The 23,622-nt window shown below is 35.7% G+C and overlaps 3 protein-coding genes and 1 non-coding gene across 5 annotated transcripts; 2 read left to right on the top strand and 2 right to left on the bottom strand.

Moving 5' to 3' along the window:
* On the top strand, positions 1,542 to 2,602 carry LOC18778287. 2 transcript variants are annotated; one of them, XM_020562618.1, is made up of 3 exons: positions 1,542 to 2,000; positions 2,171 to 2,239; positions 2,377 to 2,602. In XM_020562618.1, exons 1-3 carry the CDS (start codon positions 1,638 to 1,640, stop codon positions 2,515 to 2,517), a joined length of 573 nt encoding a protein of 190 aa, XP_020418207.1. In that variant the 5' UTR covers positions 1,542 to 1,637; the 3' UTR covers positions 2,518 to 2,602. The 2 variants fall into 2 exon arrangements, with proteins under 2 accessions (XP_020418207.1, XP_020418208.1); XM_020562619.1 differs by lacking the exon at positions 2,171 to 2,239 and having other exon boundaries at positions 1,547 to 2,000.
* Positions 9,422 to 9,492, bottom strand: TRNAG-CCC. The gene has a single exon. It is a non-coding gene; the product is annotated as a tRNA-Gly (tRNA).
* LOC18780696 (electron transfer flavoprotein subunit alpha, mitochondrial) lies at positions 9,840 to 13,990 on the bottom strand. The gene is made up of 8 exons (XM_007211424.2): positions 13,561 to 13,990; positions 13,239 to 13,421; positions 12,825 to 13,036; positions 12,096 to 12,259; positions 11,678 to 11,836; positions 11,174 to 11,226; positions 10,478 to 10,618; positions 9,840 to 10,106 (listed from the first exon to the last, which is right to left on the bottom strand). The coding sequence occupies exons 1-8, from the start codon at positions 13,651 to 13,653 to the stop codon at positions 10,029 to 10,031; spliced, it is 1,083 nt and encodes a 360-aa protein (XP_007211486.1). The 5' UTR covers positions 13,654 to 13,990; the 3' UTR covers positions 9,840 to 10,028.
* Positions 15,261 to 23,505, top strand: LOC18781326 (protein disulfide-isomerase 5-3). Its single transcript, XM_007213902.2, has 15 exons — positions 15,261 to 15,462; positions 16,577 to 16,667; positions 17,026 to 17,120; positions 17,691 to 17,748; positions 17,895 to 18,076; positions 18,199 to 18,256; positions 18,871 to 18,911; positions 19,093 to 19,167; positions 20,079 to 20,135; positions 20,985 to 21,051; positions 21,189 to 21,335; positions 21,963 to 22,184; positions 22,831 to 22,983; positions 23,072 to 23,149; positions 23,225 to 23,505. Exons 1-15 carry the CDS (start codon positions 15,422 to 15,424, stop codon positions 23,300 to 23,302), a joined length of 1,443 nt encoding a protein of 480 aa, XP_007213964.1. The 5' UTR covers positions 15,261 to 15,421; the 3' UTR covers positions 23,303 to 23,505.

Here is a 23,622-nt window from a genome sequence, read left to right as displayed (position 1 = left end):
ATGGGATTGGAGGCCTAGGGGGCCTCTTGCTCAGGTTAGCCCCTCCTGCTGGAAATGCTCTTATAGTTTAGGCAAAAAGTTGCTAAAAGACATGGGATTAATTATAGATCAGAAGATCACCAAATGACAGTTTAAATGTTTTCATACACAAGGACTACTAAAGTCTAGGTCAGGCGGTGACATATCGATCACCACTCACTATCCTAGGCAAAGGTTTCTCCCATGGTGGAGACAATTTTGGAGAGCCATCATGTGCTTTGAATGAAAGGATTTTCTTGGAAATAGCTGGATCTTTTAAATTGATTAGTGAATTTCTTAAGGTATATATCTCAATATTTCAAGGGCAAACGGCCACAATGGGAGTGTGAGTTGCAATCTTATTTCAACTATAATCACGATCACTTCACCTAATTTTTTCACTTTTTTATTGGACTTTATATGAGCAGTCACATAGCAAAACGAGGCCGAGAACAGATCAAGCCTTAAACAAAGTATTGACAATCAGCAAGAAAGGCCAAAGCCATTAACAATTTTGAACATTTATTTTAATATAATTAAGTTGTTTCTTTTAAGTCAATCGAATTCATCATTCTATTCTATCCATTGATGGGAGGTGTGTATATATATGCTTTCAAGTTTTCAACGGATGATCTATATAGAAACAATTTCAAATCCTAACATGGTGGCCAAATACATTGTTCTCTTCTCTTCTCGTGAGATATTGGGCAGCCTGCAAAGTTGTTAATTATGTCTTGGCATCAAGCTACCCACCTGATGAGGCGACAATGATCCGATGCAATTATATTAATATCAAAGGCTCTGGAAGTTTTAATAATTTTAGTTTTTCTTTTATGAAGTATTCTCCAATACCATTATTATCACAGTAAAATTTTCAAATAGTAATACTTTACAAATAGTCTCATCATAGCGATGTCGTCTCGATATATTGTCGATATTTTCTCATTATTTCCATAACAAACAGTCCAGACAATCCTAAAATAACTTAAATAAAGATAAATATTTTGTCAATATTTTCAATTTGCTAATAGCATAATTAAGAAATACAATGCGATATATGGGCTTATTGTCGACACTAATCCCGCTTTCATGGAATGTCATCTTCAAATCATTATTAAAATTGTTGATGGTGGGGCATATCTTCTGTGGGAAGAGAATGATTAGATAACTACTGCAGTTTATCAAACTGTTTAAATATACAAATAACTTCTCCTGCTCTGCTGAGATATAATAAAATGAGTAAAGAACTAGTCCAAAGTCTTCTGTGACTACATATAATTTAAGTGACTCATTCAACACAAATTTAGTGGAAAGGTAAGTCCACCCTAGAAAAATTTGGCAAATCTCTGCTGGTGTATATCTAACCTTACACCACAAAGGTCAAACCCTCTCTCTCAGAGGCAGTTGCTGCAGCCAAATTTTTCTCCTACTCCCTCTTATCATGTGGTCCCTACATCAAGATTCCAAGGCTATATATAATTTCCCTTTGTTCTCTACTTACTCTACTATATATAGCTACTCTTCTCAAGACTTGTTTTCTTGAATTCCCCAACACTACTTGCTGTATATATTTTCCTATTTTCATCATCATCTTCTTGATTCAAAACCCTACTACACAGATGGAAGATCATCACTCTATGAACTCTATGATGAGAAAATCTGTGTCTTCTGAAAATACAAGAGCCACTTCTCATGAGTCCCCTGAGGAGAGTAGTTGGACTATGTACTTGGAAGATTTCTTGACAAGCAATAATGATGATGGGGATGATGATGAACGCAGTTCCTCCTCACATGGTTATGAAAACTCTTCCACAATCTCCGATGCTGCTTCTGCGGTTACCAGAAAGTTGAGTGCTATTAATGGAGAAGTTTTAGGGTTCGATAATAGATCGAGTTTCGAATTCGAAAGGAGAAAAACGAAAGAAGATTTGCTTGATGATGCTTTGGAGGATACGGCTAGCTCTCCGGTAAATAGTCCCAAGGTGAGGATCCTAATTCCTAATTAATTCTTCTTCTTTTTTGTTGGTCTAATGCTTTTTAAATCTTGTTAATTTCAAGTCAAATGTTTAATTTATGCTTACCAAAAGAAAATTTTAATTTATATTCAGCCTTTTAAAGATTTAATTAATTTTCATTTTGCTCTTGTCAATAGGTTTTTAATCTAAACCAGTCAGATGTGAGACTAACACAGCAAAACAATAACACAGACATATCTTATACGGTAAAACAGCAATTAATTATTACCATTCTTCTTTTTTTTCATTGTCTTTTATTTCTTCTGTTTTTGTTGTTGTTGGAAACAATGCGTTATTAATTTATATCTGCACCTGATTGTGTGTTGAAATTTTGTTGTTATAGGAGAAAGGAAGTACTTCTGGGCTGGTAGTAGATGAGAGAAATGAATTGGGCTTTATTGGGAGGGAAAGTGACTGCACAGACCTGAAGAAAAGAGGACTTTGCTTAGTTCCTTTCTCTGTGGTAGCAAACTATTTTGGATGATTTATTAATTCTTGTCAATGTCATCATCCATATCCATTTACCTGTACTGCATCGCAGTGAATATACATACATCTCTCTCTCTCTCTCTCTCTCTCTCTCTCAAAACTAAAATGATACTTGATTGATGGTGTATATATATATATATTATGATCGATCGCTTTTATCATATGCTATGGAGGAAGGGACATACTTTATGAATCATTATTTTCAGTAAGAACAGAACAAAACCAGTTGTCCACCATACTGAATATTGGATAAATATCATCAAGGAACAATTAAATAATTATAGTATCATCTACCTACAACCAAGCATTTTTCTTCAGCAACCTAATTTCCTAATTTTTTTTGACAAAAAAAAGTCCTAATTTTAAAAAAATTAAATGGATTTTTCTTCTGTTCGTTGAAATGTTAAACAAATTTGTTTTGAAGTTGTTTTTGTCAACGCACGAGGAATTTGATATTGTTGTTATATAAATTTTTATTCTTTTGCAGTTTGCTTTTTCTCATTGATTCACAATAAAATAAAATGAAAACAAAGTCGCCGCGCATGAATTATATGAGGAAAATAGGTTGACATTCTCTACCTACTCGATTGAGATCTTCTCTTCTTTACAACCCACCACAACTATCAACTATGCTTTCCAAATTTCCGGCTTAAGGTCAAGAGAGTAGTAAATCTTTTCAAAGCCTCTTATAAGCTTTTTGTAGCACTAGAAGAAGAAAAATTCCATGCAATGTCTTCTTAATTCTTTGCACGTAACCTTCATGGATTCAAAGCCTATATGTTCTAGCTCAATAGAAGAATCCTCGTTAATTTGCCTTCCCACAAACCCACAATCACGAAAAATTATTGTGTGACACTTAAACACCTAGTCTAGTGACTCCCACAAGGTGAGGCATTAACGGTTAATATGTGTTTTTAAGTTTTACGAATTCATTCAACTTAGGTAGAATGATGTGTGTAACATCCTGTCCCGATTTCAATTTTAATTTTAATTTTTGAAATTTTAACATAATTGGACGGTTTTGTCCTTAGGATTTTTTTAAGTGGTTTAGGGTTCACTTTTTGTTCGGAACTGGTTTTTGGAATTTTATTCGTTCAACTACGTATACATAGTGCTTGCTCTCACGAGTTCATAGACACGTACCACACATTGAGCTAGAGTTAAAACAAAGAATTTACAGTCAACTAAAGTGCAGTGCCACAACCATAAGTTTTGAAAAAAGTTGAATTATTTAAACTCATGACAGTTTCTCTCTCCTCACTTTCTCTTCACTCTTCGCTCTCCCCGATTTTCTCTCCTCTCTCTCACCAAAAAAAAAAGAGAAGCACAATGCCTCCTTGTTTTCCTAACGAGATTTCGACTTCGCCCAGTCGCCGTAAGGCAGGCCACAGGTCGGAAAATCTTCCCCGCCAACCTAGGCCGCGATATTCATTGCAAAAGGTAGCCTTCTTCCTCCTTAGCACTTTCCCTTGAAAACCTGACCCGGCCCGATCAAGAAATCTTGGTCACAAAACTTTCACTGGTTTGGCCGTTTTCAGGCTAATCATGCCACTTTTTGGCCGGGGTCCAAAGTAAAGATTGTTCCCCTAATTGTGCTTCAACTTTTGGTATAAGTCTTTCCTAGCGATGTTGAGTTTTTCTATCACCAAAAACCTATCCCAAACCATTGCCACTGTCGGCGGCGCATGGACCTAATCTTGAACTCAGTGCATGATAATAAAGTAAAATAAATAAAAGAAGACTAAAAGGTCAACCTTCCCAAAGAATATCTACAAATATATACCTAAACAAGATCTGCTTCCTCTTAGGCTATAAGTTATCTCAACTCACAAACCTATCAAAAAATATTTTGAGGTGTGAGCATCAATAGCTCAGTAGGGACATAAAACCTTATTACAGTAGATTGATAACACTAATTAAGTGTCATGGCATCATGTAGTCACGTACCAAATTAACAATAGTAATGCATGAGTGCAATGCAAACTTCTCGTATATTCCTATTAATTCATATAACTGAATAAACATACTTTGCACGTCTCATACCATTCTTATACCACTTGATCTCGAATGCCCATTTATATGAACTAACACTCATCTCAATCATTCCATAATTCCCCTTTTGTTAGTCATCTTGCTTAACTCCCTATTGCCAGTCTCGAAACACCCAATAAAAATCATGTGCACTGTGAGATCCCTAGAACTTGGTACCTACCAAGAGTTAGACTCAACTACCCAAAAGAAACTTTCCAATACTCTCTTCCATAATTACTTAATCAACCCAAGAATTCCAATAATCACCACTCACATGAATAATTTCTCAAATAATTCCCTCTTTCACCAATCACATTTCAAATGCATCTAAACCAAATTATAATCACTGATCATCAATATTCATATTCCAAAATTAAATTTATATCCAAGACCAAGAGTTCATAAACATTAAGAGAAACAATATTACATCCTCAAACCATCTCAAGTGTATCAACCAATTAATATCAAGAATTTCATCATTTATCATACAATTATATAATATTCACGAAATTTAATTAAATAAACCTCCATAAAGGTTCCCCCGAGAAGCTCCCTACCTAGATTCCATGCTAAGAGTAAGACATGCCTCTCCAACACCACGATGAAATACAAGTCTCACGGTAACTGGAGTCCCTATTCTAACAATAAAAAGTGTTACCATTTATCCCGTAAGTAGTAATTAAATGCTATCCAATTTCTTTATAACTAGGGTTCCTTATATTCCCCCTTAACTCTACTCCAATTTCATTAGAGGCCTTCATTTTACTAAAATGACAAATCTGTCCCTGAACGTTCAATAATTACACTTTGGTCCCTTAACGTTTGACAAAGGACAAAACTGCTCCCAAAAATTGCATAATAATTTGCACACAGGTCCCTGCTGCTAATCCAGTTATTTCCCAGGCCAAATTCCAAAGTTTCTTCTTCCAATCTCCATCTCAATACCATTTACACAATTAAACCTCATATAATTTATCCAAATCACTCAAGTTATGCATCAAACTCCAAAATTGTCACATGCTCTCTCCAAAGTGGGTCCATTCATGAGTTGATGGAAGTGGTTACATGTTTATTAGTTGCTGCATAATTTTAAGAGTTTGCATGTCCTAGATTTTAGTTGTTGAGTAGTTGTAGGAGTCAAATTAATCCACTTCCATAGTGATGGCGCCGTGGGACAGCTTCCCTGTACCAACTCCCTGCACCCAATCGCCTAATCCCACGAGCCATGTCCCAAGCACATAACAAAAAACCACAAAATCTCATGAACATGAACTCTGTACAATATTCCAGCAATCAAACCAACCTAAATCTATATCTCACTTTCTCTGAATTCATTTTCAATCCTCATATAAGCTTCCACTTAAAACAAACAACCTAAATAACAACTTAAACCATTGGATTGAACGTTACAAACTGAAAAACCCCAAATTGAACGAATTTAAAAACCTGAATAACAGCACCCAAAATATACGTATCAAAGCACTATAACTAAAGATATGATTTTCTGAAGATGTTGAAGACAATTTCTTTCGTTTGAACCTGTACGTATCGAAGGAGAAGAAGAAAGAAGAAAGAAGTCCCAGCTGACTTTGGGCTTTTTATCCAGCAATTCTCTAAGATTTTTTTTTTACTCTATTTCAAGCATCCAACCGGCAGCTGCCACATGTCACTCTTTGAGTGGATCAATTTTGAATATTCATTAGAAATTTATCGGGGTCCCATAACCAAGCTCACTGCTCCAAACCCGCAGTTGAGCTTGCGGGGGGATATTAGCCATAACTCTATGGTTGATCAAAATGATCATCACACCCAGCAAAAACCAGAAAATGGTTAACACACCCATGCTATGACAGCTACTATGCTCCAACGGTCACATAGGCATATTCAGCACAAGGACAAGCATATTCCTTGTTCTTATCTGCTGAGTCATCCTCAGGGGTCCTTGCCCTAGGGTTTTCTGTATAGTCTCTTGTGTATATATACACACCTTTTACCTCAATTGTAAATGTGAAGAGCCGCAGTCTTTCATTGTCTGCTACATTGATTGTAACCCATTATCAATATTAATAGAGTTATAGACATTGCTTTTCTCAACACCTACAGACCTTTTTCCTTCTCAGTATGAATTTTATCATGGTATCATGAGCCATTAACACCACACGGTAACTTTCCACAGCTTGTTCACTTCTAATAAACCACAAACTAAATTAATCCAAATTAATCCAAATCAACTCCCAAATTTTCATAAAATTCTTTGAAAATTATGAACTATTTTCTAAGCATCTCAAAATATTCAGGGTCTCACAGGGCCCCTAGTTTAGTAACTGATTTTCTATCTAAAATGATCTCCACGTTGTCCCGAGCATGACAGTATACTTGGATTGGCGAGATTAGAAAAGAGTCCTTAATTTGGAATCACTGACAAGGCAAGTGACAACCGCCTCTTCGGCTCAAGGGGTGCCAAGTATGCCGCATCATGCGGGAATCGGAAGCATGCGGAAACTAGTGTTGGGCATTTGATTGTTAGTGGCATGGCTTTTTCTGGTAAGCATATTTTTGTGTCGAGGACTTTGTTGACAAGGCGGAGGAGACTAGCCTCGAGGGGTCCCCAAAACATTCGTGGGCTTAGCAACCAATGAACATTCCTACTATATAGATCTTTCTTCGGAAATTTCTTTAGGCTAAGAGGCCAATCTTGGTCTCCCCTGCTTGTCCGCTGGGGTTCTTGATCAAGAAAATTGGAGGTGGCGATTGGTGTTTGGCTAGATCTGTTTTGATGCCCATAATACGTTTTTGCATATGTACGAAGAACTATGATGCTTTCTTTATATCATAGGAGGCTTTCTTTGACAATACATGCGTAGTGATGGGATGTGTTTCAACAGTTTTGCAGTTTATGTTTGGTTGGATCTATTCTGATACCCACAATATGGTTTTGACTCTATACTAAGAACTATGATGCTTTCCCTAGATCATAAGAGGATTTTTGTGACAGTACAACGTAGTGATGGGATGTATTTTAAGGATTTTGTAGTTAGGGATGACAGAAATACCCGTTCGGGTCCTCGGCCCTAACGGGGGGAGATTTCGGGGCCAAACAAAAATCGGATACAGAGATCCCTGAATTTTAAAAATCCATGACGGGTATAGGCCGGGGATGGTATTGACATTCCCATCCCCGAACCCAGCCCAATAATTATATGTTTCTTTTTAAATTAATAAATATATAATATAATATAATATTTTGTTATCCTAGCCCATAAAAATCTCCCCCATAGCTCTCTCTTTTCATAGCACTGACCCTCCCACTTTTTTTTATCCTCATCCTCCTCATTGTTGATCCTATCCTGTGACTATTGGAGAGTTGAAAGCCATGGGCATTGTCAATTTGAGTGAAAATCGGCTCAATGGAAGCATCCTTCTGGAAATTGGTTGGGCTTTTTTGTTGAAGGAGTTGAGATTGGAAAAATACTTTCTTCTCTGCTATGGATCAATTACTATAGGATATGATAATTATTATAGTCTTCCAAACATAAAATAAAACTATTTGAGAGTGAAGGGAGTGAAATCATATATTTAGTTAGATTTTAGAACGTCAAAGAATGATAAAGGTTTCTTGGAGTTCGCATATAGTTCCTCTATTGCCAAAGCATAAATTGTCGAAATGGATTCATGTTTTGAAACTCTTATTTTGCATATTGATTTTTATATTTAAATAAAATGTATTGAATGATAATTTAATGTGAGGATTAATATTTTTATACAAAAAAATTAAGGATTCGAGGTGGGGATAAGGGATAGCCCCCCGACGAAGACAGGTATGAGAATTCTCCAAAACTGATAAAACGGGGAGCCGAGGATCTTATTTTCTACCCCAGGATTTTATTGCTTATGTTTAGTTAAGAATAAGCGGTACTCTTTCCTACACTAGGATTTTATTTTCTTCGAGAAGGTTTTAAGGCTACATTTGAGATTGTTTTTTTTGACCAAAAACCTGCTTCACTTTAAAATTAAGCAAATTAAGGTATTTGATAAAAATAAAATATATCGATTATTTTAAAAGCAGTGGCCTTTTGACAACAACTTTTAAAAGCAAGCTTTGGGTTGCTTTTCAAAGTTGCTTTCAAAAGAAGCAGAGATCAGTCTTCAATGAATTTTTTAAATTTTCAAAATACCATCATTCATTTTTAAAAGTGACACCACCTCCACCTCCACCTCCACATCCAACTCTACCAACTCCACGACCACCGCCACCACATCCTCCTCCACCACCACCATCACCACCACATCCTTCTCCGCCGCCACCACCACCATCACAACCACTACCTCCTCCTCCTCCATCTCCACCACCTCCACGTCCACCATCACCTTCACCACCTCCACCTCCACAACCACCACCTCCACCACCACCTCTTTCACCATCTTCACCTCCATCTTTTTCACCACATCCACTACCACCACATAATTAGCGCATAATACTTTCAACATCATGTATCTTTGAGTCATTATTCACAGTTACAACAATTTTATATTAAAATTTACCAAATGGTTTTGACACTACTTTTTGTACCTAACAACATTTTAAAACAATTATTTATCAAACATGAAGCTGCTTTACTTTACAGCTAATTATTTTCAACTTGTAATTATTTAACAAAGCCATCATTAACATGCTAATTCTTAACATGTAATATTTCCCATGAATTTAATACCATCTTTTCTCCTTGGGGAAAAAAAAAAAAAAAACCATCTTTTCTCAACAACAACCACAAAAGCGCATGTCCCTCATGTAAATGGCATGTTGCCTAATTTGGATTCTGCAATTAGTTTTATTTTATTTTAACGAAATATAAAAAGAAAAACAGATTTGCGCATCCAGGGAATCGAACCCTGGTCAGTACCGTGGGAGGGTACTATGATACCACTACACCAGATGCGCTTGTTTATGCTAATGTCACCAAAAAAGATATTTATACAAAATGGATTACCAAAGATCTTTTTTCTTCTTCATCATACACAGATTCTGAGAATTAGAACGCGAAATTTATTTACCATTTGACTAGTGGGAATAAACTTCTCTGGCTACACAACGGCTCTCTATCCAACTCCTAAAATATAAAGACATCGTGGCTCTTAAAAAATACAGAATCATGAATGCGAGGAAGAGAGGATAATGTTGCTCAATACAATTGGGATGCCCCCAATGTTAGAATAGTGTTATAAGGGTCGCCAAATGGAAATCGTTGCAAAACGGATGCAGAGTAAATTTAATCCACAAGTTCGATATAACACAATTTCTTCACGATTTTATTTCAGGGAAGGCATATTCACCAGAAGAATTATGATGGTATTATTAAAATTCCAATACCAGGTTCTGATATTGTTACTATTATTAAATATGGAATTTCTGATGTACAAAGATGTTCAGCTATCTTGCAGCACATTTTTGGATGTGTAAACTGTTCAGGTTATGACTTATTTATTCTCAGGAAGCTTCTCTAGCAACTCTGGTATCACTTCAAAAATATCGCCTACAAGTCCATAGTCAGCAACCTGTAATGTACATCAAAGAGTTTATTATTAGAATGGCAAAAAATAGCAGCATGTAAATCCATTTATGCCATATCTTTCCAAAAATGCTTGACAACTACATACAGAACAAGTTTTGCAGAATGAAAAATCCTTAAACCAAATACATTATATGGTCCACATTTTAAGAAACTAAGTTCTTGTTTTTTTTTTCCTTCCCTTTTTGGCATCTGATGAAGCAAAAAAGTACTTCGCCTTTAGGCTCTTTCAGCAAGGACTGAATTCGGCAGACTTTGAAAAGAATGCATCTTGTATCATAACCTTCTGATCTGAGAGGCCAACTGTACTAACTACCATTAACCTTGACAATTATGAGAGAGAGTTTAAGCCATCACCTGGAATATGGGGGCCTCTGCATCTTTGTTCACAGCAACAATGACCTTGGAATCTCTCATGCCTGCTAAGTGTTGAATGGCTCCAGAAACACCAAAAGCCATGTACAACTCTGGGGCAACTATCTTTCCAGTTTGGCCAACCTAATACACAAAGTAACCACATTTCTAAGACCCGGAGAACCAAAAAAAAATTGAAAATCAGAACTTAGGACTAATTATAATATGCACCCTTTGTGAGCCATCATAAACATTTACCCAATGCATTTCATATCCTCAAGATAGTGCAAATGGTTAAGATTCATGACACCAATTTATATTATTTAAGATGTAGGAAGAGATATGGCGAATAATGTGAGCATTCAAGTCCAAAATATGTCTTGCCAGTTATTAAAAAGAAAAAAGTACGTGTACTAGAAAAAGTACTTCAAATGTGGCATCTGCACTGCGAGCCTTCTAGCTGGGATGTGTAGCTGAAGCATGTTTCTATTTTTGTGTTGCATAATGTCAACTAGTAAACAAATTAATTTTGACAGTTTCAAGACCATGAAGAATAGGCTACAAATGAAACACTTGATGTGGGAGGGGCATGAGTGAAGTTCCAGCTTATGGTGTATTGAAAATGCTGAAGACAGCAGGCATACATACATAGAAGTCAATACATTCTTCAAAGTTGGAAAGAACCATTATCAACGTTACCTGAAGGTCATTGGGAACATATCCTGCATCAACAGCAGCACGAGTAGCTCCAACTAAGAAAAGGAGAAGAAAGAAATGTCAGATTTTCCTACCCATTTGCAACAACAGCATATGCCTGAGTATGGAAGGTTCAAATTCTTCTAATTCTGAATATAATGCCTATGACAACTCAACTACATATCATATTAAAGTTATGAGAAAGCATGGAAAAATTAAAGTTATGAGAAAGCATGGAAAGTCATTAGCATGACGCATGACAGGTCATCAGCACATATGCACAGTCACGGGACGAGTCACACACGCAGAGGCAAACAACAATAAGACACACACAAAGAAACAACACCAAAAATAATACACATGCTGGAAAAGAAAAGAATGGAGTTCTGAGCATGAAAAATATTACAATGGAATTACCAACAGCACTAACAAACACATGCACAAGAATACAGATGCTGAAAAAAAAAAATGGAGTTCTAACAAAAAAAAAAATTTACAAGGAATTACCAGCTGCACCAAGTTTCTCAGCAAGTTTTTCTATCATTTTGAAGTTTTCAGCACTTTTCAATGCACGGCCCCCAGTAACCACAACACGAGCATTCCCAAGATCAGGGCGTTCTGTATCCTGTGATGTGTGCTTTACGTATCGAGATTTACCAACAGAATCTGCAAATGAGATATTAACCCATGTTAATAGATCTATGTTTTAATTGCCAATTAGGTAGCAATTTAGCAAATTGATCAGCCAGATCCATTTGATGGACAAAAAATCACCCAAGACACTGTTGATTTTGAAGCATTACCACGAAAATGAATCCACAGATGGACATAGAAGCAGTCACATACAATTCTAGTTAAATAAATTAAATTTTAAAAGTATATTTGGCCACTAAATAGTTTATGGATTAGAAAATGACAAACAGACCTTCACCAAAGGTGGAGAGATCAACCTGGGTGATAGGAGCTTCATTTGATTTTGAATCAGCTAAGATGGGGGACACTGGAAAGGATGTTGATCTAACTGTCAACAAACAAGGTCCAGCACCAGTGTATCGAACAGTACAAAGTGCATTTCCAGCATATATTGGCCTGCCATATGAAAATATCGTCTTACTTCTAGCCAGATGAAATCGACATTTACCATGGATACATAGTCAAAAGTCAACCAAGAGATGCTTACGCGGGAACATGGAACAAACCCGTCTAGATCCTTGCCAAAAGTTAAACAAGATACCAGAGCTAAATGTAAGCCATGCTGGCTTGCATCTGATTTGGATAAGTTGAAACTTTGGCAGGGAAATCCCTGAGTTTCTACCTATCGGGAAATGGGTTGACAAAAACCTTTGTGCCAAAAAATCAGAAGAATAAAGAATTAAAAGCACTTGAATTTTTACTACAGTAAGGACGCATGTAAAATGTTGACTATAAACTGTTCAGATTTGAAGAGCTTTTGTTGTCTGGTGAATTATAATATGGTTTTGCTAATGCGCCCGTAGTGGCTTTGATTGGTTGTATTTTCAGTGAATTGCTATTTCATTATGGTGTACTGTTTCTTTTCACTGAAGTCATTACGTGCGAAAGAAAAACAAATTTCAAACAACAGTTAACATAAGAGGAGAAATGATCACAACAACAGCCATATAACCAAAGTTACCTGACAAATAGATGAGGGTCTGAAATTTCAATCACATCCGTGATCGGAGAAACATCTAAAAGGGCAGCTGCCCTTGGCAGTATGTTCTTGCCAAACGAACCTGAAGCAGTGATTACATGTGAGTACCCGCCTTTCTGCTGAACCAAATGGATCAGTTTAGCCCAAGGCTCTGCTAGAGGATGACTAAATTCATCAGAATCAGCGACAAGAACCTACACAACAGTAATTGATCACATACCATAACACTCCACAATTTTCAAAATCCCATTTAATATTTACCAACCAAAAAAAAAACCCATTCAATCAATTGGGTCAGTAACCCATTTGGAAATAAGCAAAAACACCACCAAAACAACATCAAGCACAAGACTTTATCATAGATTAAAAAGAACCTGTCGACGCCATTTGAGATACCTCAGAAACTGAAGGGTCACATGAGCGGCGTTTGCTGCGGCTTCGTGAAGGGCAGAGCCGGAGCCTGCCCAATAGCAATGAAATAGGATTGTCGTTGCTTAAAGATTTTGCAGCCTTTACCGCGCTCACTGATTGGGGCTTGATAGCACCACCTTGGTGTTCAGCTAACACCAGTGTGCTAATCTATTCAATCATTTGAAAAATTATATACAATTAAAAAATAATTATTAACTAGATTGAATAGTTGAACTGCCATATCTAATTGAAAATATTTTGAAGTGAATTTTGAATATTTGTGGTGAATGAATGAAAGTGAACTTACGGATCGAGAATTGGAGGTGGAAGCGATAATTCGTGACGTGAGGGAAGGACTGATTCGTTTCCTCAAGGCTCTTATTGCAGCTACACTTGCCATCTCTCTCACTCTCTCTAGCTTTGGGGATGATGATGAAGGAGGTTGAATACAACTGCCTGAGTTTTGAAACTTTCTATTCTACTGTTTACCGCCGGCCGGGCAACGAAATCAAATCAGAACGATTCGTGAGCTTGAGTTTACAAAATGAAGTAAGGTTTTTTCTTTCCGGAAATACGACATTCCGTTAAAACGGATAGGATTTTTCGTGAAAAGAGTCACATGCAAGTCACGTGATAACATTTTTTTTTTTTTTTTTTCAGGTTGCCACCTTAACTTCTTTTTTTACCATATTATAATTCCTAGTTTTTTAAGTATTATGTTTGAAACTCACATGGATTTTGATTCCTGATGTGTGATAGGGGAATTGGAGTAATTCCAATACATGAGTACAAAAATTAAATACATGGTTGTGCTCCCTAACGTCTGAAAGTCTTGTCAATCTTCAATTTTATTATCTTGTCCAAGATTATTATGAAAGTCGATATTAAAATTAGTTGTTCAAATCATACAAGAACTATTCAAACCCCCAAAAATTGGGTTGATCACAACAAGAAGAATTGAAAATTGGGTTATTGATTTTTTGTTTCCAAACCTTGAATTAGAGTGAATTGAAAATTGTGCATGTAATTGCACATTACAAGGAAAGTCGAAACAAGTTATTGAATTGGCTGATGGATTAATTCAAAGGTCACTTTACTATCGGTAGTATCGCTTCACAGTGTCTGCAAGAAATCACTCTCCTATTTTCTTCACTCACCTGCTATTATTTATTTATGTGTATTTTAATTTTGAGTGCATTTAAGTCTATTTAAGTGAGTTTTTGGCTATTTTTTAATTTTATTTATTTATTTATAAAAAATGATATTTATGTAAGTAAAAGGTAAATTTTGGCTATTTTTGATAAAAACTCCATTTTCAATACTAGTGGTTCTTGATTATAATGAATATTATGTACACATCTTTTTAAACTATAGGTTTTCTGCTTTATTCTAATCGAGTTTATGCACACGGGCAAAGGATGAAGATCACAATTAAACTAAAAATTGAAATACCATTCTGATGAAAGTCTCAAAATTTAAGGGTTGTTGCATTTAAAAGTTTAAATAAATATAATTTTGTTGGCACCCAAGTGAGCGAAAATGAAAATAAAACGAATTTTGTTTATTTGTATAAGATCTGTTGATCACATTACTGACTAATGACCACTTCTCTAATACAAGTGATCCCACATATATTAGTGTGTCCATTTTTATAAAGAGATGTGATCAACAAAGTGGTCAAAAAATGTTATACAAATAGTATTATTAAAAAAAATTAGTATAGGTCTAAGAGTTCGATAATCCCTTATGATTTAGAAAAAAATCCATATAAAAATAGTATAAAAATCTACCATTAAGAAAAGTCAACTACTAATTGCGTGTTACCAAAATTAGCGCAAGAAAAAAGAAAAGGAAAAGAATGAAATAAAAGGAAAGCCTTTATTCTCATTTAATTTACAGAAGCGAGATATTGTGGGTCCGCACTTGCACTGGGATCTGGCCCCTTGCACGAGAGTGATAGTTTCTTTCCGTACTAAGTAAGCTACACCGTCACACACAGGATCAATAAAAATTACACGTGAAGGCAGAGCAGAAAGAGAAAGAAGCTAAGGCGAGAGGCGAGAGGCGTAGGCAAGGCAGCTCTCTCTCCCATTTCATTCATTTTGATTGCTCGGGAACTGGGATTAGAGCTCTCTGTTGCTCTGAAATCCACACCCTTAATCTCCACCATGATTTCCACGGGCAAGATCAAGTCCGTCGATTTTTACAGGTCAGATCTCTCGCATTTCCTTTACTTCCCTTCACTGTGCATCAGCTCTGTTGTGTGTGTAAATCTGAATCTGATTATGGAAAGCTCAATTTCATTGTGTGATTGCGTTGGTGCATTTGGGTTATGAATTATGGTGGGTTAGAGAATGAATGGCTTGGATGCGCGAATGGAATTGAAGTAATTGTTGGGTTGTAATCAGAATTGATGATTAATGTAATAATCGTGTAGAAAAGTTTGAAAAGATTGATGTTTTTGAGTAGTTTGGTGGCACAGAATAACTATTGGTTGATAATCTTGATGGCAGATGTAGGAACGAGTAAGTTGTGTTAGTTTTAGGTTGTTTTTGGAAGAATTTGTAGTGTTTGATTGCTAGGATGAACATTGGAAAGGGATGCAAAACTGGTGAGGAATATAATTGCCAATTACATTTTCTGGAATGGGCATTGATATGGAATTCCTATTTTATTTTGCTTTCTTTTGATTTTGTTGGTTTTTTTAATTTATTTATGGGTTGGTCAACTAAACAATGAATTAGCCACTCCATAGATTTGCCCATGCCTTTTCAAAGTTCATTTCAACAACACTACCTGAGAGTAAGGAAGCATTACCATATTATTTGGAGGTGCTTAGTTGAAGCATTCACGCTAGAAGATTGATTGGTTTTAGCTTCTGGGTGTCTCTCTTTATTATTTTCTTCTTATTGTTTGGGGGAGAAATGTCAGAGAAACAGGATGCAAAAGCAGGCGGAAATCCCAGGGAAAAGAAAATGTATAAAGATACAAAACAAGTATCGGCAAGCAAATCCACTTTCAGAGTCATAGTGCATTGAAATAAAAACTTCAAATTACATGGGCTTAGAATTGTATATACTTTCTTAATGCATTAAAGAAACTAATTTTACATACTTAAAGTTTATAGGTAATACAGATGGAGATCGCTTTGTATCTCTTCTCAAAAGTTTCTTGTGAATAGCAGGAGAAAGAAAAATAGACCTGTGGGGAAATTTAGTGTGCAATATTTTACTTATGGTGGTTGTTCTGATACTTTATATATATATATATATATATATATATGTATATATTAATTTATGCTACAAATGTTTTCCTATGTCCAGGAAAATTCCAAGAGATTTGACTGAAGCATCATTATCGGGTGCAGGATTATCTATAATAGCAGCTCTTGCCATGATGTTTTTATTTGGAATGGTAAAGCAGCTCCTATATCTTTAGTTGGTTACTTATTCAAAGTATTAAACTTTGACTGTTTAGAGAATGAGTGATGATCCTTTTTCTCAATTAATGCTTGTTTTGGTCCTGTATGGATGTGTAACCTTTTTTTATTTCTAAATTTTCTTTTGGAATTTCCATTATTTTCTTTCTTTTCTATAATTTTTTTCATTGAGATATTCTTGTGGCTAATGTACCTCATCATGTCTATATTTACCATCATCTTTTCCTTTTTCCTTTTTCCTTTTTCAGTAATCTGTTTTGGCACTTTATTACTAAATTTAGTAATAGTGACATTTCTTTACATCTGATGGTACTTACGATGATCATTTTGCAGGAACTGAATAGTTATTTGGCCTTCAGCACCTCTACATCTGTTATTGTTGACAAGAGTTCTGATGGGGACTTCTTACGTATTGAATTTAATATAAGGTAAAGTTTCATAGCTTGGATTGATGTTTTTCGATGTTTATGAAGTTATTGAGTCATGTTTAGGCTTAGTATGTTCGTATATGGAGTCGACACTATCTTCAGGCAGCAGTGGTACACAATCAGATCCTATATATGACACATATGGTCAGAACTTTTGAATGCTAGTTTGACGTGATACTGCCGAACCACATGTGATGAATACTTAGTAGTATTATATATTGACTGGCATCAATATCATGGTTGAGAGTTGTAGGACTTATCAAGCGTGGACAAGGTGATGCCTGAGTTCCATGTGCTTGCTTTAATTAGGTTCAAATGATTCCTAGGTGCATTACTTAGGAATTTGTAGGCAATGCTTTACTCGGCTGAAAGGAGCCAATTAGATTGTCAAAGCATTAGGTTATCAGGGTACCCCCTCTGTTACTCAGGGAAACTCTTAAGTCTTTCACTTTTGAAGTATCAACTTATATAAACTCCCTTCCACCCCCTCCCTCTCCCTCTTGCCTCTTTCTCTCATTTTCTTGTGTTTTATTTATTTAAAAAACTAACATTATCTCAATTTTCATGTAGTTTTCCTGCACTCTCATGTGAATTTGCATCCATTGACGTGAGTGATGTGTTGGGAACAGTAAGTTTCTCTCTCATTTTGTTTTGTCTATATTATCTATTCTGTTATTGATTTTTGCTCCCTACTGTTAAAGATCCTTTGTAGTCATTTTTTATATTCTTGATGTGGCATCCATCTGGCCTGAATTCGTGCCCTCTTATTTTCAGAACAGATTGAATATAACGAAAACAATTCGCAAGTTCTCTATAGGTCCAGATTTAAAACCCACTGGCTCTGAGTTCCACTCAGGACCCGCTTTCCATGACATTAAGCATGGGGATGGTGATGAATATGGTGGTGATGGCTCTGTTTCAATAACCGCTCGAACTTTTGAAAAGTTTACTCACCAGTAAGTAGGCCAACTTTTAATTCCATACCTTTCATATTTAAAGCCACTGATGTGGGTGACTTCTGGCTTTATGTTGCAAAATAATACCATTCCTGATTTTGCATTAAACAATTCTTTTGCAGGCATCCAATTTTGGTTGTTAATTTTTATGCTCCTTGGTGCTACTGGAGCAATCGTCTGGTAAATTAATTAGCTTCACAAGTTGCTCAAATTTCTTTTGATGAAATGTTAGCTATGTTGATTAATCATTTTATACAATCTTGTTATATACTTGCGTATGTCTATTTTATGGTTTTGGCATGATGGCACAGAATTTAGAATCTCATCTTGTAGCCAGAAATCAAAGGTTAGCTCCTGTACGATGGGAAAACTTATTATGTCGCAGTTTTCATTCTGAGGATTTCTGCAGCTTATTTAAATCTTTTAAGTTTTTCCACAAAAGAAAAAAACAGATAAAATCTTAAAGGTTGTAATATATGTAATGTTTCTTCTGACTTATTTCATACATTGTCTTGAATCGTGGGAACTTGTTTTGCCCCCATTTGTACCTTTGATCATGTGTGTACTCGTGCGCATATGACAAGCCACAAGATCCTTGAGTTAGTTCATGGTGCCCTTTCTTCATTTTCAATGGAACTGTTGAACGGTACTTGTGCGCATTAAAAGTTTGGTTGATTGAATTGAACTATTTAGTCGAAATCATCCAAAAGCTGTATCTTCTTTCTGTGTTTGTTTCTTTTTCTTGTATTATGTTCCTGCTTCATGTTCTCTCTTCTTTTTTTTTTCTTTTTCAGAAACCTTCATGGGAGAAGGCCGCCAAAATAATAAGAGAAAGGTGCTTCACTTCTGAAAGTTCTACTGTTTTCTTCCAGATTTTATGATTTTTCAAGTGGTACTGTAATATTTTTTATTTTGCCACACAATCTCCAGAATTTGAAGTCCATAACTCCTCTCTCTCTCTCTCTCCTCCCCCCCCCCCCCCTCCCTCTTCTCTCTTGTGCCTCCATGTTTAACAGATATGATCCAGAAATAGATGGGCGTATTCTTTTGGCGAAAGTAGATTGTACTGAAGAAGGTGACTTGTGTAAGAGGTATATTTTAGATTGGTCATTCCTACTTTCTACTTTATTTTCTAATTTTTATGGATTTGCAATAGATTTTACATTGTACTTTTCACCGCAAACATATGCACTTTCAGTTCTTATTAGTTGTATAAAGAAAATCTCAAAGTTTAATTAATATTTCTCGTTCTCCTCAATGAAACAAAGGATTTATTCATTGCGATATTTAATAATTCACTTACAGTGGAGAATAAAACTGAAGGACAACTCCAAGGAGTACTAATTAGCGCAGGAACTTATTGCACTGCAATAATAATTTTGTAAATATCAGATTTTATTTACCATTAATAACTTTATAAAACAGTAAGTTTAACTTGAAATGATCAGGGTGGTTTTTATCTGGCTTGAAAGGGCAGTCCAAACTCAACATGAAAGAGAAACCTACTTACCTTTGAAGAAGGTTTTGCAACAAGTACTCTAAGCTGCCTTGCCTTAACTGGGGTGGTTTTCAAATAACAGCACTAGGACATAGTCTTCTGAAATGCCAATTGGAGCTTTAGATTTTATCTTGAGTTTAGCGTTCTCATTAATATAGCTTCTTGCTTACACACGAGTATGTTTTGACTGTTTTTCTGCTTGAACGGAGAACTGTTAACCTCAGGGTGGGAACATGGATGTGCTCATGTTTTAGTCTCTCTGTCCTATTTATTTTCATATGCTAATTTTGTATGATTGCTACAGTTAAGCCATCTGTCATAGCATCCTGGAATTGAACCACCATTTGAACTTTTTTCATATTCAAAGAGTCATACCTTATTGCCTTACGTTACCCCAAATACAACATTATTGTACTCCTTTTTACTTACCTCTCAAGTTTGCTTAATGTACCACTGGCTTCCTATTTTTTATATTATTAACTTTGTTTCCCCTATAATGATCAGGAATCACATTCAAGGATATCCATCAATTCGTATCTTTCGTAAAGGAAGTGATGTGAGGTAAATACTACAAAATTTTGCCGACTTTTAGATTATTTTGAACTGATGTCTATTCATTTATTTATATTCAAGTTGTCATTTATTTCCTTCTTCTGTTCTAGGAGTTTTAGTTAGTCTAGGTTGCATTTAATTATTTAAAACTTTTTTCCTTTGGATCTTCATATAACTTGTATGTGCATTTATTAAACATCACCTGAGGTTTGGAATCTTTCTATGTGCTCTTAGGTTTCATTTCAATATGCGGATTTAAATGCGAGTTTTGAATTTAACTTTTGACTTAAATTGTTTGTGTCAAATCAAATGTCAAAAGAATGGAAAATGTAGAGTTTTGATATATGGAAAATAAAATTATGTTTTCAAGGGAATGAGTGAGTTAACTCGCAATAACATTTTCTTGATTATTTGAAATCCATGTTATCGTAAACAGTCAATTCATGTATAATGCAAATCCAAATCCTTAATTTCCAAGTCATCTATGTAAATGCAACCTTAGAGCAAATAAGGTCTTATCAAGACATTTCTGATGCCTTGGTTGTGATGTGAAGCTATGTGCATAGTTTGCTCATTCTGTGAGCTTTATAATATGATAACAGTATATAAAGGTCAATTCTCTCTCTCTCTCTCTCTCTGTCTATTTCTCTCTCCCTCACTCCTTCGCTCCCTCCGCCCCCTCCCCTGTTTCAGTTTCCTTTTTATTTTATTTTTTCCTTTTATATAGACCCTGGGTAATTTGTTTAATACCTTTGTTTCTCAAATTCAGATATCAAAATTTTTGCCCCCTTGACCATGCCTGTCTTGTTCATATGAAGCTTACCTTAATCAACCTCTTTCTCTGGAATTCTGTCACAGGGATGACCATGGACACCATGATCATGAATCTTATTATGGAGATCGAGATACAGATAGTCTGGTTAAGGTACAAGCATTCATAAGTTTCAATTAGCCCTACAGTTTCCTATGTTTAACTTTGACTTTGAACTCGTTAATACTTGTTGCTGAAATTTTTGTTCAATACCCCAATTGAGATTGCAAACCCATCTGATATCCTTGCAGACAATGGAGACTTTGGTAGCACCTATCCCTGTTGAGGCCCAAAAACTTGCTTTGGAGGGTAAATCTGACAATGGGACTGACAATGCAAAAAGACCAGCACCACTGACAGGAGGGTGTAGAATTGAAGGCTATGTGCGTGTGAAGAAGGTGATCTTCTATTGATTGAAATTAATAGAAGCATTGGGCATGTTAGCACGTATGAAATTTGTTATTCCCACAGAACTCCTTGATTTCTTCCTCTGCTCCCAAACCATCTCACATGCTTGGAAATGCGATGAAAAAGGAGAAATGAAAGGGTAGTTTCAACTACTCGTATCCTTCTTTCTTTTCTAAAGCATGCCATGAGGTGCTTCACATGCGTAGAATTGGTATGAATAAAGAGAAAAATGCGAAGGGGGGCACTTGTTATGACTGCACAAACTTTGGTTACCAGAGCAGTGCACATATGAGTTGCCCTACTTGAGAGCCACATGTGCAGTCATGACAGCCACAGCTGGCCTTGGGTTCTTCATGAATAAAATTTAGCCGTGTTAGGAACTAAGCTACAGTTGTGTAGTTGGTACCCTTACGAGTCCTACCAAAAGAGAGAAAAAAAGGTCCTTAAGCAAGTTCTTGTACTTGATGGTTAACATGAACAAACAAAAGAGAGAATATGGTACGAGTAAAATGCATTATATCATTATCACAATTCTCCTGTCAATTGAGCCAACAATGAAACTCTTAGCTACTATCATTCAGTAGGAATTTAGGTATGATTTGTCCTCTACTGTGCAGGTTCCAGGAAACCTTGTAATTTCCGCGCATTCAGGAGCCCATTCCTTCGATGCTTCTCAAATGAACATGTCACACGTCATATCACATTTTTCATTTGGTAGGATGATTGCTCCTAAGGTGATGAGTGATGTCAAGCGATTGGTACCTTATCTTGGTGGAAGCCATGACAGGTTGAATGGTCGGTCTTTCATAAATCATCGTGATCTAGGTGCTAATGTTACAGTAAGTTTGTCACTCTACACATCTTGGCATTGTGTTTGCTTCTCTATTGTTCTGTGCTTGTACATCAGCATCTCAATGTTTAAGTGAAATCAGCAATATATAGCTGCATGTCCATGATTTTTAGGTGTATGGATATTGGTGCATTGAGATGGGTGGCACACACAATATATTATGTTTCATTCTAGAATTTCTCTGTGGTTCAAATACTTTTTGAATGATCCATGCATCTGTCCCTGCTCTTTTGAGCTTTTAAATATGTTTACTCTTTCTGAATGATCCTATTTTATAATGTTGGCTTATAAATTCACCAATAACATTCAAAACTGTCCATTTTATTGTATTGATCTTCTACCTCCCTAGAGATGCTTTCACAGCCAACAAACGTTTCCTTCTGGATGGAGTTGGAATACTAAAATAATTTTGATTGTTTTTTATGGTAATTTTCTTTGAGTACTAAAAGAGTGTTGTTTCCTCTTCTTTTATAGTAAGTTTCTTTCAATAATTATTGCATCTGCTCACAATATTCCTGGAACCCCTGTTTATTGACTTACAACTGAATAGATCATTAATGAAGTTTATTTGGCTTGTGAAGAATTGCTAATGTTTACACTCTTCTTAAGTATATTTCTGGTAATTGCATTTGCAGATAGAGCATTACCTTCAAATAGTGAAAAGTGAAGTTATAACAGGAAGAAATCATAAATTAATTGAGGAGTATGAGTACACAGCCCACAGCAGCTTGGTGCAAAGTCTTCAAATACCAGTTGCAAAATTCCATTTCGAGCTCTCTCCCATGCAGGTTTAATAACAAACAGTACGGTATTTGTGTACTAGTTTTACTCTCTTTGTTTCTCATCTCTTTTTCTTTGTCTGTCTTCTGTACCCAGGTGTTAATAACAGAAAATCAGAAATCCTTTTCACATTTTATCACAAACGTGTGCGCAATAATTGGAGGTGTTTTCACGGTTAGTATCTTCTATCTTTGGTTCTTTACTTCTCTCCAGATTGCGTACTAATTTATTTTTGCCTTTGGGTTCCAGGTAGCAGGAATAGTGGATTCAATTCTGCACAACACCATTAGAATGATGAGAAAGGTTGAACTAGGCAAAAATTTTTGATGGATAGGTGAAATTTCGTTAGTAGACAATGAATTGTTTATTTGCAACACCTAATTTAGTGGGGATTGTTTTGTTTACGATGACATATTCCTTTTAGAACAAAAATAGAAAAATGCAATGAGAGAAGTGGCACATTTTCCAGTTAGAGTTGCCAATACAAAATCTAGTTTTATGAAGATTTTATGCATTATACATTTGGCTTCTATTTTATTTTATTTTTTGAGAAAGAATTATACCGAAAATGTGATCATTTGTGAGATGTTCTGGGTTTTCGAACAGGTTTTTTCTGTTTGGTTGATGATAAGATCTTCACTTAATTT

Source organism: Prunus persica, chromosome G4 (assembly GCF_000346465.2).
Source record: "Prunus persica cultivar Lovell chromosome G4, Prunus_persica_NCBIv2, whole genome shotgun sequence".
NCBI classification, from domain to species: domain Eukaryota; kingdom Viridiplantae; phylum Streptophyta; class Magnoliopsida; order Rosales; family Rosaceae; genus Prunus; species Prunus persica.
The sequence above is the reverse complement of the archived record's forward strand: the minus strand, read 5'-3'. Positions and strand labels throughout refer to the sequence as shown.